At 40.1% G+C, this 18,256-nt stretch overlaps 1 protein-coding gene across 1 annotated transcript; it reads right to left on the bottom strand.

Moving 5' to 3' along the window:
• Window positions 1–11,763: 11,763 nt before the first annotated feature.
• LOC119522395 (52 kDa repressor of the inhibitor of the protein kinase-like) lies at window positions 11,764–14,939 on the bottom strand. Its single transcript, XM_037820899.1, has one exon. The coding sequence runs from the start codon at window positions 14,937–14,939 to the stop codon at window positions 12,648–12,650; it is 2,292 nt and encodes a 763-aa protein (XP_037676827.1). The 3' UTR covers window positions 11,764–12,647.
• Between the last annotated feature and the right edge of the window lie 3,317 nt (window positions 14,940–18,256).

The following is an 18,256-nucleotide window of genomic DNA, read 5'->3' as shown; positions in this document are numbered from 1 at the left end:
GCAGAAGAAAGGATCAGTGAGCTGGAAGACAGGACATTGGAAATCATACACACAAAAGAACAGATAGGGAAAAGAATGGAAAAATATGCACAGGGTCTTAGGGAGCTGAATGACAACATGAAATGCACAAATATACATGTTGTGGGTGTCCCAGAAGAAGAGAAAGGAAAAGGTGCAGAAAGAATAATAGAAGAAAGAATCACTGAAAATTTCCCAAGTCTTATGAAAGACATAAAATTACAGATTCAAGAAGGACAGCATACCCCAAACAGAATAGATGCCAGTACACCTACTCGAGGACACTGATCAGATTATCTAATATCAAAGACAAAGAGAGAATTCTGAAAGCAGCAAGAGAATACCAATCCATCACATACAAGGGAAGCTCAATAAGACTATGCACAGATTTCTCTGCAGGAACCATGGAGGTGAGAAGACAGTGGTATGATATGTTTAACATACTGAGAGAGAAGAACTGCCAACTAAGAATTCTACATCCAGCAAAACTGTCCTTCAAAAATGAGGGACAGATTAAAATATTTTCAGACAAACAGACACTGAGAGAGTGTGTGAACAAGAAACCTGCACTTCATGAAATACTAAAAGGAATGCTACAGGCTGATAGGAAAAGAGAGGAGAGAGAGGCATAGAGAAGAGTGTAGAAATGAAGACTATCAGGAAAGGTAAAAGGAGAGAGAGAAAAAATATGGCATATAAACTCCAAAAGACAGAATGGTAGAAGAAATTACTGCCCTTACAGTAATAAAATTAAATGTTAATGGATTAAACTCCCCAATAAAAAAACATAGACTGGCAGGATAGATTTAAAAACAGGACCCATCTATATACTGTCTGCAAGAAACTCACTTTAGACACAGGGACAAAACTAGGCTGAAATTGAAAGGTTGGAAAAAATATTTCACACAAACAACAACTAGAAAAAGAGGGAGTAGCTATATTAATATCAGGCAAATTAGACTTCAATTGTAAAACAAAAGAGACAAATAAGGACACTACATATTAATAAAATAGTTCTAGTTTCAAAATGGCTTTCCCCCAGGATGTTCCTCTCTCAGATCCTGTGTGTTCTTCAAAGTGTCCCTCTTGGCTGTAGCAAGTTTACTCCTTCTGTCTGAGCTTATATAGTGCTCTAGTAAACTAATCAAGGCCCAGGCTGAATGGGTGGGGCCACATGTCCATGGAAATTATACAGAGTTATTACCTACAGTTGGGTGGGTCATATCTCCATAGAAATGCTTAATCAAAGAATTCCAATCTAATCAACACTAAATACCTCTGCCCACACAAGACTACATCACCCCCTGGACCACAAAATGACATGATCTTTCCATATACAAAATACATACATCGTATCACAATATCACAGAAACTTAAATCATTTCAGTAACAATAGTTAAGTACAGGATCCCATCAAAATCACTTATAGGCGTGGTCTGTCCAAAAGCAAAATTCCCCTCAGGCTCTGTACCTGTGAAACTTAAAACAAGTTATCTTCTTCCTATATAAAAAGGAGGGACAGTCATAGGATAAACATTCCCATTGCCATAAGGAGAAACAGTAAGGAAAGCAGGGTTTAAGGGACCAAAACAGTTCCTAAAACCTGCAGGGCAAACTCCATTAGATTTCAAAGTCTGAGAGTCATTTACAGAATGATGTCGCATCCTTAGGGCTTGAGAGAGTGGGAGTCTAACTCTTCCTAAGGGCCTTTGTGGCAGCCCTTTTCTCTCCAAATGCTGGGATGAGTGCTCCAACTTATCCACACATTGGGGAGATCACCTTCTCAGCCCCACCTTCCTCAAACATCAGGGCAGCACCCAGATTCCTTTCGATCTCCAGGGCACATGCTCAACCCCTTCAGAACAGTGGGTTGGTGGCCAGGCACTCCCTAGTTCCCTGGGAATGTGCTCCACCCTCTTTAGGCCTGGGGCGGCAGAACTCTTCCTGAGCATCAAGGCAGAAGGCCCACCCTTGGCCTCTGGAGCAAACTCACCCTTTCCATGCGTGTGGGCCACTCCACTCTCCCAGCCCGAAATCTCTTGACTCCAGACCTCAACCTCCATGGCTCTGTCTTTGAAGAAATTTTTCCTTCAATTTGTTCCTTGTCTGTCCCCTCCAGTCCAGACTGGCAGCAGCTCTGTCTATAAAGATCTCACAAAAATTCTGTTGGCTTTGCATGAAGCACACAGGGGTCAAAGCCGTCAGACAACAGAACTTTCCACAAATCCTTTCTGGATAATTTCATCTCCAATCTTGGCTTGTACTGAAATGGTGGCTGGGTTCCATGTTTGGTTAAATCCTCACATTGGGCTGTAGCTTCTGGGGTCTTACTTTTTGGAAGCCCAGAATTCTCCAAATTATCAGTTTCTGGTTTCTTTGTACCCAAGAATTCAGTTCTAAGTTTATCTCTGTCCTGTTGCATTTTACTATAAGCTGCAAGTAGAAGCCAGGCTACTACTTCTATATTTTGCTTGGAGATCTCATCAGCTAAATATTCCAGGTTGTTGCTTTCAAATTCTGCCTTCCATCCAACACCAGGACTCAATTTTGCCAAATTCTGTGCCACTTTAAAACAAGGATTGCCTTTCTTCCAGTTCACAACACATTCATCATTTCTGCTCAAGTCCTCATCAGAAGTATCTTTAGAGTCCATATTTCCACAAACAGTCTCTTTAAAGCAGTTTTGGCCTTTTCTATCAAGCTCCTCACAACTCTTCCAGAAACTTCCCCTTATCCATTTAAAAAGCCGTTCCAACATGTTTGGTATTTGCAACTCAGCAGCACCCCACTTCTCTGGTACCAAAATCTGTTCCAGTTTGCTAATGCTGCTGGAATGCAAAACACCAAAAATGGATTGGCTTTTTTAAAAGGGGGTTTATTTGGTTACACAGTTACAGTCTCAAGGCCATAAACTGTCCAAGGTAACACATCAGCAATTGGGTACCTTCACTGGAGGATGGCCAGTGGTGTCCAGAAAACCTCTGTTTGCTGGGAAGGCACATGGCTGGCATCTGCTCTGGAGTTCTGGTTTCAAAATGGCTTTCTCCCAGGATGTTCCTCTCTAGGCTTCAGCTTCTCTTCAAAACATCACTCTCAGTTGCTCTTGGGGTGTTTGTCCTCTCTTAGCTTCTCTGGAGCAAAAGTCTGCTTTCAAAGACCGTCTCCAAAATTTCTCTGTAAACTACAGTTCCTTTCTCAGCTCCTGTGCATTCTTTAAAGTGTCCCTCTTGGCTGTAGCAACTTTGCTCCTTCTGTCTGAGCTTATATAGTGCTCTAGTAAACTAATCAAGGCTGATGCTGAATGGGCAGGGCCACATGTCCATGGAAGTTATCCAATCAGAGTTATCACCAACAGTTGGGTGGGTCACATCTCCAGGGAAACACTCAATCAAGGAATTACAATCTAATCAACAATAAATACATCTGCCCATACAAGATTACATGAAAGATAATGGTGTTTTGGGGGACATAATACATTCAAACCAGCAAAAGCAGGATACACATTTTTCTCAAGTGCTTATTGATCATTCTCTAGGAGAGACCACATGTTGGGTCACAAAGCAAGTCTCAACAAATTAAAAAATATAGATAATATACAAAACACTTTCTTGGATCATAATGGAATGTAGTTGGAAATCAATAACAGGCAGAAGGTTGGAAAATTCATAAATACATGGAGGCTAAACAACACACTCTTAGACAACCACTGGGTAAAGGAAGAAACTACAGGAGAAATGGGTAAATACCTCAAGGAAAATGACAATGAAAACACAACATATCAAAACTTATGGGATGCAGCAAAGGCAGTGCTGAGAGGGAAATTTATTGCCCTAAATGCCTATGTTAAAAGAGAAAAAGAGCAAAAATTGAGGAATTAACTGTTCACCTAGAGGAGCTAGAAAAAGGACAGCTAACTTACCCCAAAGCAAGCAGACAGAAGGAAATAACAAAGATTAGAGCAGAAATAAATGCAATTGAGAACAGGAAAACAATAGCGAGAATCAACAAAACCAGAAGTTGGTTCTTTGAGAAAATCAATAAAATTGATGGACACTTAGCTGGGCTAACAGAGAGAGAGAGAGAGAGAGAGAGAGAGAGAGAATGCAAATAAATACAATCAGAAATTGGAAAGGGGATGTTCCGGTTTGTTAATGCTGCCATTTGCAAAACACCAGAGATGGATTGGCTTTTATAAAGGGGGTTTATTTGGTTACACAGTTACAGTCTTAAGGCCATAAAATGTCCAAGTTAAGGCATTAGCAATAGGGTACCTTCACTGGAGAAAGACCATTGGTGTCTGGAAAACCTCTGTTAGCTGGGAAGGCATATGGCTGGCATCTGCTTGCTCCCAGGTTGCATTTCAAAATGGTGTCCTCAAAAATGACAGTGTCAGCTTCCAACAGCTGTCTTCAAATGTGTCTCTCAGCTGCAGCTGCTCCAAAATGTCACTCTTAGTTTCTCTGAATTCCCTCTGTCTGTCAGCTCATTTATATGGCTCCAGTGATTTAATTAACACCCACCCTGAATGAGCGGGGTAAAACCTCCATGGAAATTATCCAATCAAAGTCTTGCCTACAGTTGATTGAGTCACATCTCCATGGAAACTCTCAATCAATAGGTTCCAACCTAATCAACACTAATATGTCTGCCCCCACAACATTGCATCAAAAAGCACGGCATTTTGGGGGACACAACACATCCAAACCAGCACATTACTGACCCCACAGAAATAAATGAGATAATGAGAGGATACTACAAGCAACTATATGCTAATAAGGCAGACAACTTTGGCAAAATGGACAGCTTCCTAGAAAAGCATGAACAACCAACATTGACTTGAGAAGAAAACCAATCACAAGTAAAAAACCAATCACAAGTAAAGATATTGAGTCAGACATCAAAAAGCTCCCAAAAAAGAAAAGTCCAGGATGAGATGGCTTCACATGTTAATTCTACCAAACATCCAAGAAAGAATTAGTACCAATCCTGCTCAAACTCTTCAAAAAGAATTGAAGTGGAAGGAAAGCTACCTAACTCATTCTATGAAGCCAACATCACCCTAATACCAAAGTCACACAAAGATACTACCAAAAGGAGAATTATAGACCAATCTCTTTAATGAATATAGATGCAAAAATCCTCAACAAAATACTCGCAAATCAAATCCAGCAGCACATTAAAAGAATTATACAACATGACCAGGTGGGATTTATTTCAGGTTTGCAAGGCAGATTCAACACAAGAAAATCAATTAATGTAATGCACCACATCATTAAATCAAAGTGGAAGAACCACATGATCATCTCGATCAATGCAGAAAAGTCATTTAACAAAATTCAACATCCTTTCTTGATGAAAACATTTCAAAGGATTGGAATAGAAGGGAACTTTCTCAATATGATAAAGGCAATATATGAAAAACCCACAACTAACATCATACTCAATGGGGAAAGACTGAAAATTTCCCTCTAAGATCAGGAACAAGACAGGGATGCCCACTGTCACCATTGTTATTCAACACTGTGCTGGAAGTTCTAGCTAGAGCAATTAGGCGAGAAAAAGAAATAAAAGGCATCCGAATTGGAGAGGAAGAAGTAAAACTTTCACTGTTTGTGGATGACATGATCATATATGTAGAAAATCCAGAAAAACCTACAGCAAAGCTACTAGAGCTAATCAATGAATACAGCAAAGTGGCAGGCTACAAGATCAACACACAAAAATCAGTAGTGTTCCTATACACAAGTAGTGAGCAACTGGAGGAGGAAGTCAAGAAGAAAATTCCATTTACAATAGCAATTAAAAGAATCAAGTATTTAGGAATAAACTTAACCAAGGCCACAAAAGACCTATATAGAGAAAACTACAAGAAACTGCTAAAAGAAATCAAACAGGACCTCAAAAAATGGAAGAACATACTGTGTTCATGGATTTGAAGACTAAATATGTTAAGATGTCAATTCTACCTAAACTGATTTATAGATTCACTGCAATACCAATTAAAATCCCAACAACTTACTTTGCAGAAATAGAAAAACAAATAACCGAATTTATTTGGAAGGTCAGCGTTCCCTGAATAGCCAAAAATATCTTGAGAAAGAGGAACAAAGTGGGAAGTTTCACACTACCTGACCTTAAAGCATGCTACAAACCTACAGTGGTCAAAATAGCATGGTACTGGCATAAAGATAGATATACCAACCAATGGAGTAGAATTGAGTGTTCAGAAATAGACACTCTCACCTACAGACAAGTGATCTTGACAGGGCAGTCAAGCCAAAGCCACTGGGACAGAGCAGCCTCTTCAATAAATGGTGTTTGGAGAACTAGATATCCATATCCAAAAGAATGAAAGAGGACTCCTATCTCACACCTTATATAATAATTCACTCAAAATGGATCAAAGACCTGTACATTAGCACTAAGACCATAAGACTTTTAGAAGAAAATGTAGGGAAATATCGTAAAGGTCTTGTGATAGGAGGTGGTTTCCTAGACCTTACACCCAAAGTGTGAGCAATCAAAGAAGAAATAGATAAATGGGATCTCCTTGAAATTAAACATTTTTTTATCAAAGGAATTTTTCATAAAGTAAAAAGGCATCCTATGCAATGGGAGATGATATTTGGAAACCACATATCAGTTAAGGGTTTAATATACAGAATACATGAAGAGATCCTACAACTCAACAAGAGAAAGACAAACAACCCAATTAAAAACTGGGCGGAAGGGGCGGGGCGGGATGGCGGACTGATAGACTGAGACAAGACACCAGAGAGTCTGGAAGCGGCCGGCCCAGCAGAGAGGAGACAGACATAGAAAAGAACAGCGCGAACAACTCCGGAATAAAGGCGGAGGATTTTTGGAGTTCTGGTGAGCATAGAGGACGGAAGGGCAGAGCTCAGGCCCTCAGGCTCATGTGCAGGTCCCGAGGAGGGGTTGGTCTCTCTGCCCTGTGGACCTTTCCTTAATGGCCCTAATTGCTTTGTCTCTTAGCATTTCAATAACCCATTAGATCTGTGAGGAGGGCCCTTTTTTTTTTTTTTAATCCTTTCTTCTTTTTCTAAAACAATTACTCTAAGAAGCCCAATACAGAAAACTTCAAAGACTTGCAATTTGGGCAGGTCAAGACAAGAGCAGAACTAAGAGAGCTCTGAGACAAAAGGCAATAATCCAGTGGCTGAGAAAATTCACTAAACACCACAACTTCCCAAGGAAAGGGGGGTGTCCGCTCACAGCCATCATCCTGGTGGACAGGAAACACTCCTGCCCATCGCCAGCCCCATAGCCCAGAGCTGCCCCACACAACCCAGTGTGACTGAAGTGCTTCAAATAACAGGCATACTCCACAAAACTGGGCGTGGACATTAGCCTTCCCTGCAACCTCAGCTGATTGTCCCAGAGTTGGGAAGGTGGAGCAGTGTGAATTAACAAAGCCCCATTCAGCCATCATTTCAGCAGACTGGGAGCCTCCCTACACAGCCCAGCAGCCCAGAACTGCCCTGGGGGGACAGCACTCACCTGTGACATAGCACAGTCATCCCTCAACAGAGGACCAGGGGGTGCACAGCCTGGAAGAGGGACCCACTTGCAAGTCTCAGGAGCCATACGCCAATACCAAGGACTTGTGGGTCAGTGGCAGAGACAAACTGTGGCAGGACTGAACTGAAGGATTAGACTATTGCAGCAGCTTTAAAACTCCAGGATCACCAGGGAGATTTGATTGTTAGAGCCACCCCCCCTCCCTGACTGCCCAGAAACACGCCCCATATACAGGGCAGGCAACACCAACTACACACGCAAGCTTGGTACACCAATTGGACCCCACAAGACTCACTCCCCCACTCACCACAAAGGCAAACCAGGGGAGAACTGGCTTGTGGAGAACAGGTGGCTCGTGGACGCCACCTGCTGGTTAGTTACAGAAAGTGTACTCCACGAAGCTGTAGATCTGATAAATTAGAGATAAGGACTTCAATTGGTCTACAAATCCTAAAAGAACCCTATCAAGTTCAGCAAATGCCAAGAGGCCAAAAACAACAGAAAATTCTAAAGCATATGAAAAAACCAGACGATATGGATAACCCAAGCCCAAGCACCCAAATCAAAAGACCAGAAGAGACACAGCACCTAGAGCAGCTACTCAAAGAACTAAAGATGAACAATGAGACCATAGTACAGGATACAAAGGAAATCAAGAAGACCCTAGAAGAGCATAAAGAAGACATTGCAAGACTAAATAAAAAATGGATGATCTTATGGAAATTAAAGAAACTGTTGACCAAATTAAAAAGATTCTGGACACTCATAGTTCAAGACTAGAGGAAGTTGAACAACGAATCAGTGACCTGGAAGATGACAGAATGGAAAATGAAAGCATAAAAGAAAGAATGGGGAAAAAAATTGAAAAAATTGAAACGGACCTCAGGGAAATGATAGATAATATAAAACGTCCTAATATAAGACTCATTGGTGTCCCAGAAGGGGAAGAAAAGGGTAAAGGTCTAGGAAGAGTATTCAAAGAAATTGTTGGGGAAAACTTCCCAAATCTTCTAAACACCATAAATACACAAATCATAAATGCTCAGCGAACTCCAAATAGAATAAATCCAAATAAACCCACTCGGAGACATATACTGATCACACTGTCAAACATGGAAGAGAAGGAGCAAGTTCTGAAAGCAGCAAGAGAAAAGCAATTCACCACATACAAAGGAAACAGCATAAGACTAAGTAGTGACTACTCAGCAGCCACCATGGAGGCAAGAAGGCAGTGGCATGATATATTTAAAATTTTGAGTGAGAAAAATTTCCAACCAAGAATACTTTATCCAGCAAAGCTCTCCTTCAAATATGAGGGAGAGCTTAAATTTTTCACAGACAAACAAATGCTGAGAGAATTTGCTAACAAGAGACCTGCCCTACTGGAGATACTAAAGGGAGCCCTGCAGACAGAGAAACAAAGACAGGACTGAGAGACTTGGAGAAAGGTTCAGTACTAAAGAGATTCAGTATGGGTACAATAAAGGATATTAATACAGAGAGGGGAAAAATACATATGACAAACATACACCAAAGGATAAGATGGCTGATTCAAGAAATGCCTTCAGGTTATAACGTTGAATGTAAATGGATTAAACTCCCCAATTAAAAGATATAGATTCGCAGAATGGATCAAAAAAAAATGAACCATCAATATGTTGCATACAAGAGACTCAGACACAGGGACACAAAGAAATTGAAAGTGAAAGGATGGAAAAAATTATTTCATGCTAGCTACAGCCAAAAGAAAGCAGGAGTGGCAATATTAATCTCAGATAAAATAGACTTCAAATGCAGGGATGTTTTGAGAGACAAAGAAGGCCACTACATACTAATAAAAGGGGCAATTTAACAAGAAGAAATAACAATCATAAATGTCTATGCACCCAATCAAGGTGCCACAAAATACATGAGAGAAACACTGGCAAAACTAAAGGAAGCAATTGATGTTTCCACAATAATTGTGGGAGACTTCAACACATCACTCTCTCCTATAGATAGATCAACCAGACAGAGGACCAATAAGGAAATTGAAAACCTAAACAATCTGATAAATGAATTAGATTTAACATACATATACAGAACATTACATCCAAATCACCAGGATACACATACTTTTCTAGTGCTCATGGAACTTTCTCCAGAATAGATCATATGCTGGGACATAAAAGAACCCTCAATAAATTCAAAAAGATTGAAATTATTCAAAGCTCATTCTCTGAACACAATGCAATACAATTAGGAGTCAATAACCATCAGAGACTTAGAAAATTCACAAATACCTGGAGGTTAAACAACACACTCCTAAACAATCAGTGGATTAAAGAAGAAATAGCAAGAGAAATTCATAAATATATAGAGACAAATGAAAATGAGAACACAACATACCAAAACCTATGGGATGCAGCAAAAGCAGTGCTGAGGGGGAAATTTATAGCACTAAACGCATATATTAAAAAGGAAGAAAGAGCCAAAATCAAAGAACTAATGGATCAACTGAAGAAGCTAGAAAATGAACAGCAAACCAATCCTAAACCAAGTAGAAGAAAAGAAATAACAAGGATTAAAGCAGAAATAAATGACATAGAGAACAAAAAAACAATAGAGAGGATAAATATCACCAAAAGTTGGTTCTTTGAGAAGATCAACAAGATTGACAAGCCCCTAGCTAGACTGACAAAATCAAAAAGAGAGAAGACCCATATAAACAAAATAATGAATGAAAAAGGTGACATAACTGCAGATCCTGAAGAAATTAAAAAAATTATAAGAGGATACTATGAACAACTGTATGGCAACAAACTGGATAATGTAGAGGAAATGGACAATTTCCTGGAAACATATGAACAACCTAGACTGACCAGAGAAGAAATAGAAGACCTCAACCAACCCGTCACAAGCAAAGAGATCCAATCAGTCATCAAAAATCTTCCCACAAATAAATGCCCAGGGCCAGATGGCTTCACAGGGGAATTCTACCAAACTTTCCAGAAAGAACTGTGTCCTAGTTTGCTAATGCTGCAGAATGCAAAACACCAGAGATGGATAGGCTTTTATAAAACGGGGGTTTATTTCACTACACAATTACAGTCTTAAGGCCACAAAGCGTCCAAGGTAACACATCAGCAATCAGGTACCCTCACCGGAGGATGGCCAATGGCCTCCGGAAAACCTCTGTTAGCTAAGAAGGCAGCTGGCATCTGCTCCAAAGCTCCGGCCTCAAAACGGCTTTCTCCCAGGACGTTCCTCTCTAGCAAGCTTGCTCCTCTTCAAAACATCACTCCCAGCTGCACTCTCTTTCCTTTTTGAGTCAGCTCATTTATATAGCTCCACCGATCAAGGCCCACCCCGAATGGGTGGGGCCATGCCTCCATGGGAACATCTCATCAAAATTATCACCGACAGCTGGGTGGGGCACACTCCAAGCAAATCCAACCAGCACCCAAGGGTCTGCCCCACACAAGACCACAAAGATAATGGCATTTGGGGGACACAATACATTCAAACCGGCACAAACTGACACCAATCTTACTCAAACTCTTTCAAAACATTGAAGAAAATGGAACACTACCTAACTCATTTTATGAAGCTAACATCAATCTAATACCAAAACCAGGCAAAGATGTTACAAAAAAGGAAAACTACCGGCCAATCTCCCTAATGAATATAGATGCAAAAATCCTCAACAAAATACTTGCAAATCGAATCCAAAGACACATTTAAAAAATCATACACCATGACCAAGTGGGGTTTATTCCAGGCATGCAAGGATGGTTCAACATAAGAAAATCAATCAATGTATTACAACACATTAACAAGTCAAATGGGAAAAATCAAATGATCATCTCAATAGATGCTGAAAAAGCATTTGACAAAATCCAACATCCGTTTTTGATAAAAACACTTCAAAAGGTAGGAATTGAAGGAAACTTCCTCAACATGATAAAGAGCATATATGAAAAACCCACAGCCAGCATAGTACTCAATGGTGAGAGACTGAAAGCCTTCCCTCTAAGATCAGGAACAAGACAAGGATGCCCGCTGTCACCACTGTTATTCAACATTGTGCTGGAAGTGCTAGCCAGGGCAATCTGGCAAGACAAAGAAATAAAAGGCATCCAAATTGGAAAAGAAGAAGTAAAACTGTCATTGTTTGCAGATGATATGATCTTTTTTTTTTTTTTAAACAAAATTCACATTTTATTTAGATTGAAATAAACTGTACAAAATTGATTTTCTTCACCAAAAATAATAGCAATATTTTCTGTATTATTCCTAGATAAACCACAAAACACTTATTTTTGTAGGCTTTCCAGGTTCTGCTGATAATCAAGATGAGGCAGTAGACATAGTCATGGAAATAGACAGAAGAAATCAGACAAATCAGTGGTCAGTATCCATGGCCTCTGATTCTATCTTGACCATGAAACAGAAATGTTCAACACATACCTGCTAAACAGCTTATGAAAGCATGGGCTCAATAAAGGAATGTAAACAGCAATAACCAGATGTAGAAAAAGGCATTCGAACTGTAACTTGTTCCTTTAGGTTCATTTGATAAAGACAAAATCTACGCTGAAATCCTTGCTTGGCGAGCTCAGTTTCTCTCACTCTCTGGTAATTCCCTTAACTGTCCAACATAAATTTTAACAACATACTTTAAAGTCTTTCTAGTTAAAGGTCAATAGTGAACCTCATTGTAACACTTTACAAAATGCATTCCTTCCTTCCATACCTCGTCAAAATTTATTTCTTCAAAGTACTGATAACTGGACTGGTAACTTGACAATTGGAGCCACAGTGATGATTAATGTCGTGTCTAAAATGACTTAACTAAAATAATTCCAGAGTGCCACTAATGGAGAGCACACAGAAATGAAACGTGGCACTTTCAATGCTACCTTCTGCAAGAACAGACAGGTCTTCAAAGCATGAGAGTTCAAATGGGGGCCCTTTAAATAGGTAGATTATTAATAACAAATGTATTCAATGGGAGACCTATAGGCAAAGATAGTCAGTGATTAAGCAGCCTACATACACCTCACAGCTCTTCCTCCAAATATAAGAGAAAACCTATTTTAAAAGTCTCAAGTATTTTCAATGGTTTCTGAATTACCTGTGGGAAGCTCTGACTTAGTTGTATAGAGTTTGATATATGTGTCCACCATCAAATCCAGATCATGTTTTATATCAAAATTTATGTTAAGCAAAGCCAAGTTACTTGACCTTTGGTCTGTCAAAGTGTTCCTCAGGTATGCTTTGAGACGCTTTCGTCCATTTTCATAGCGTTCATTCTCAACCTTCATCACAGGAAGAATGCATAAGACCTTCAACAAAGCATAAACATTAGGAAAAAACTTGATGTCAGGCAGATGGAGGGCTTCATAAATGGTGGATGGAAGCTCTATATCTTTCCCTCTGTGTTTCCACTTGATTCTCCAACAATGAAGCTCGGCTGAGAGTGTGTCAGGATTGGGTAAGTCACTTCTGTACATGTCAGCATGGTGTTCCTCCGACGTATTGAATTTGAGCTGTCCCATGACAGAGGGTACCAGAGATAAGCATTTAAGAGCTTTGAGGTGCTGTTCTGAGAATATATCTTTAAGTTCCTGAATAATGTGCTCCACTGTTGGAACACTTAGGGTTTCTTTATAGTAACTCTCAGAGGTTAACTGAGACTCCAGGTTACCTTGCTGAGCTCTGCGGAATTTGCCAGGGAGTTTCATGTGAATATCAAGTTTGGTTGCCAAATTTGTGGCTTCCTCAAACCAAAATTCATGATAAACTTCAATGTTTTCCATCACTTCATTTAGTGAATGTAGCACTGCAGTCAAGCTGCTGGCTGCAAAGAAGACATCAGAGGTTTGCCCCTGGAGATTTTTCCCAAAGGCTCTTGTAAAAGATAGGACATTCTTAAGAACAACAATGGTAACAATGAAATCAAAATCTGTTACTGCACTACAGAGTACAAATGCTCGGCCAGCTATGCAGTTATTCCATCTAATATTTGTGTCACTATTTATACCATCTAAACATAAAACAAGTGCTTGCAGGAGTTCCACTAAAATTTCAAAAGCATCATGCCTTCCTGTCCATTGAGAATGGCAAATTTCCTTCAGTTCATTACCCCTTTCTTCATTACTCTGAAAAAGGACTGAAATTACACGGTCAAGTTCTAAAAGTAGTTGTGGTGATCGATGGAAAAAAGAAGAAACTTCCTCAATCGTTCCCAATGCAACAGATACTCCCGTAACAGGCACCGATTTTGCTAACCACATATTTAAGGCACAGGAAGAGCAGAGTGTATAGATAGCTTGGGGATATTTCTCTAGAAGTCTCGAAGCAACAACTTTCATCTTGGAAGAAAATCCACTGGACACAATGTAAGCCTGTCCACGACAGTACTCCATGTTCAGCCCCCACTTCTCAGTTATTGTAGTGTGAAATTTCACAGCCAAAATTTCTGCATCAGCTTCATAAGGCAGGAAGCCCACAAATTCCTCTCTCAGGTTATGTGATTCATCCACAAACCTCACCAACACTGGCAGGTGCTCTTCCCCTGCTATGTCCACCACATCATCAGTGATAATGGAAAAGAAGTGTGAGTCTCTCACTTCCCTGAGAGTTTCCTCCCGAATGCAGCTCTCACATATCTCTAGCATCTGTTTCTGCTGTGTTTTCGAACAGAACAACGTGTTAACTGCTGTTGTCTCAAAGCGCTTTCTCAGAACCTCTTCACCAGAATTTATTCGGCACTCCAGCAATGCTTGAAAGTTATCAGGCGTAAAGAGACCTTCTGGGAGTTCATCAGCCTCATGCCCATCCAAAGGTATGTTTTGTTTTCCCATAAGAATCAAAATTTCAAATAAAGATTTTAGGTATTCTTTGTTTTCCTTTTCTTCAAGGGTTAAAGGTAAAATATCTTCATCCTGTTCTTCACCCCCTTCTTCTATATTTGGGTTCTGAGCACTGCTGTTGTTTGTTTCTTTATGTTTTTGTTCCTGTTCAGAAGTTTCATCAATTTTTTTCTGTTTCAATGTCCTGATTTCATCTTCACTCAATTCTTTTATTCGTTTTCTGTGTCTACTATGTGGATTGTTCAAATGACTGGTAAGATCAAATATTGTTGGTATAGCATTATCTCGAAGAACTGTCCTATAAGGACTAGTTCTACAGATCATAGAGGTCTCAAAGTGTTTGGCACATAACCGATAATGTTTATTTAGCTGATCAGGTGTTTTATCTTCTAAGTCTGCTCTCCTACAATTCTCCACCCACTTCTGGCATCTGGCCGGGTCCCGCGGAAACCTGAAGAAGGCCAGGTCGGACTGCGTGCTCTTCCGCGTGCAGTTGGGGGCAGCGCAGAAGTTCGGCGTCATCGCCCACCCGCCGGCCGGCCCAGTCCTCCCCTCCCCACCTCCTCAGGGCAGCCCGCCAGCCCGTCGGGGCCGGGGAGGGGAGCCAGGCCGGCCGGCCGGCTCGGCAAGGCCGACGACGCCTGATATGATCTTATATCCGGAAAACCATGAGAAATTGATGATACAGCTACTAGAGCTAATAAACAAATTTAGCAAAGTAGCGGGATACAAGATTAATGCACATAAGTCAGTAATGCTTCTATATGCTAGAAATGAACAAACTGAAGAGACACTCAAGAAAAAGATACCATTTTCAATAGCAACTAAAAAAATCAAGTACCTAGGAATAAACTTAACCAAAGATGTAAAAGACCTATACAAAGAAAACTATGTAACTCTACTAAAAGAAATAGAAGGGGACCTTAAAAGATGGAAAAATATTCCATGTTCATGGATAGGAAGGCTAAATGTCATTAAGATGTCAATTCTACCCAAACTCATCTACAGATTCAATGCAATCCCAATCAAAATTCCAACAACCTACTTTGCAGACTTGGAAAAGCTAGTTATCAAATTTATTTGGAAAGGGAAGATGCCTCAAATTGCTAAAGACACTCTAAAAAAGAAAAGCGAAGTGGGAGGACTTACACTACCTGACTTTGAAGCTTATTATAAAGCCACAGTTGTCAAAACAGCATGGTACTGGCACAAAGATAGACATATAGATCAATGGAATCGAATTGAGAATTCAGAGATAGACCGTCAGATCTATGGCCGACTGATCTTTGATAAGGCCCCCAAAGTCACTGAACTGAGTCATAATGGTCTGTTCAACAAATGGGGCTGGGAGAGTTGGATATCCATATCCAAAAGAATGAAAGAGGACCCCTACCTCACACCCTACACAAAAATTAACTCAAAATGGACCAAAGATCTCAATGTAAAAGAAAGTACCATAAAACTCCTAGAAGATAATGTAGGAAAACATCTTCAAGACCTTGTATTAGGCGGCCACTTCCTAGACTTTATACCCAAAGCACAAGCAACAAAAGAGAAAATAGATAAATGGGAACTCCTCAAGCTTAGAAGTTTCTGTACCTCAAAGGAATTTCTCAAAAAGGTAAAGAGGCAGCCAACTCAATGGGAAAAAATTTTTGGAAACCATGTATCTGACAAAAGACTGATATCTTGCATATATAAAGAAATCCTACAACTCAATGACAATAGTACAGACAGCCCAATTATAAAATGGGCAAAAGATATGAAAAGACAGTTCTCTGAAGAGGAAATACAAATGGCCAAGAAACACATGAAAAAATGTTCAGCTTCACTAGCTATTAGAGAGATGCAAATTAAGACCACAATGAGATACCATCTAACACCGGTTAGAATGGCTGCCATTAAACAAACAGGAAACTACAAATGCTGGAGGGGATGTGGAGAAATTGGAACTCTTATTCATTGTTGGTGGGACTGTATAATGGTTCAGCCACTCTGGAAGTCAGTCTGGCAGTTCCTTAGAAAACTAGATATAGAGCTACCATTCGATCCAGCGATTGCACTTCTCGGTATATACCCGGAAGATAGGAAAGCAGTGACACGAACAGATATCTGCACGCCAATGTTCATAGCAGCATTATTCACAATTGCCAAGAGATGGAAACAACCCAAATGTCCTTCAACAGATGAGTGGATAAATAAAATGTGGTATATACACACGATGGAATACTACACGGCAGTAAGAAGGAACGATCTCATGAAACATATGACAACATGGATGAACCTTGAAGACATAATGCTGAGCGAAATAAGCCAGTCACAAAAAGAGAAATATTATATGCTACCACTAATGTGAACTTTGAAAAATGTAAAATGAATGGTTTATAATGTAGAATGTAGGGGAACTAGCAATAGAGAGCAATTAAGGAAGGGGGAACAGTAATCCAAGAAGAACAGATAAGCTATTTAACGTTCTGGGGATGCCCAGGAATGACTATGGTCTGTTAATTTCTGATGGATATAGTAGGAACAAGTTCACAGAAATGTTGCTATATTAGGTAACTTTCTTGGGGTAAAGTAGGAACAGGTTGGAAGTAAAGCAGTTATCTTAGGTTAGTTGTCTTTTTCTTACTCCCTTGTTATGTTCCCTTTGAAATGCTCTTTTATTGTATGTTTTTCTTTTTTGTTTTTTTTTTAATTTTTTTCCATACAGTTGATTTAAAAAGGAAAAAAAGGTTAAAAAAAAAAAAAAAGGAAAAAAAGATGTAGTGCCCCCTTGAGGAGCCTGTGGAGAATGCAGGGGTATTGGCCTACCCCACCTGAATGGTTGCTAACATGACCACAGACATAGGGGACTGGTGGTTTGATGGGTTGAGCCCTCTACAGTAGGTTTTACCCTTGGGAAGACGGTTGCTGCAAAGGAGAGGCTAGGCCTCCCTATAATTGTGCCTAGGAGCCTCCTCCCGAATGCCTCTTTGTTGCTCAGATGTGGCCCTCTCTCTCTAGCTAAGCCAACTTGAAAGGTGAAATCACTGCCCTCCCCTCTACGTGGGATCAGACACCCAGGGGAGTGAATCTCCCTGGCAACGTGGAATACGACTCCCGGGGAGGAATGTAGACCTGGCATCGTGGGACGGAGAACATCTTCTTGACCAAAAGGGGGTTGTGAAAGGAAATGAAATAAGCTTCAGTAGCAGAGAGATTCCAAAAGGAGCCGAGAGGTCACTCTGGTGGGCACTCTTACACACACTTTAGACAACCCTTTTTAGGTTCTAAAGAATTGGGGTAGCTGGTGGTGGATACCTGAAACTATCAAACTACAACCCAGAACCCATGAATCTCGAAGACAATTGTATAAAAATGTAGCTTATGAGGGGTGACAATGGGATTGGGAAAGCCATAAGGACCACACTCCACTTTGTCTAGTTTATGGATGGATGAGTAGAAAAATAGGGGAAGGAAACAGACAAACAGGCAAAGGTACCCAGTGTTCTTTTTTACTTCAATTGCTCTTTTTCACTTTAATTATTATTCTTGTTATTTTTGTGTGTGTGCTAATGAATGTGTCAGAGATTGATTTAGGTGATGAATGTACAACTATGTAATGGTACTGTGAACAATCGAATGTACGATTTGTATGACTGCGTGGTATGTGAATATATCTCAATAAAATGAAGGTAAAAAAAAAAACTGGGCAAATGACCTGGATAGACACTTTTCTAAAGAGGAAATGCAAATGGCTCAAAAACATATGAAAAGATGCTCAACTTCACTGGTTATTAGGGAAACGCAAATCAAAACCACAATGAGATATCATCTCACACCTAACAGAATGGCCA

The sequence above is a fragment of the Choloepus didactylus genome, chromosome X (genome assembly GCF_015220235.1).
Source record: "Choloepus didactylus isolate mChoDid1 chromosome X, mChoDid1.pri, whole genome shotgun sequence".
NCBI lineage: Eukaryota > Metazoa > Chordata > Mammalia > Pilosa > Megalonychidae > Choloepus > Choloepus didactylus.
The sequence above is the reverse complement of the archived record's forward strand: the minus strand, read 5'-3'. Positions and strand labels throughout refer to the sequence as shown.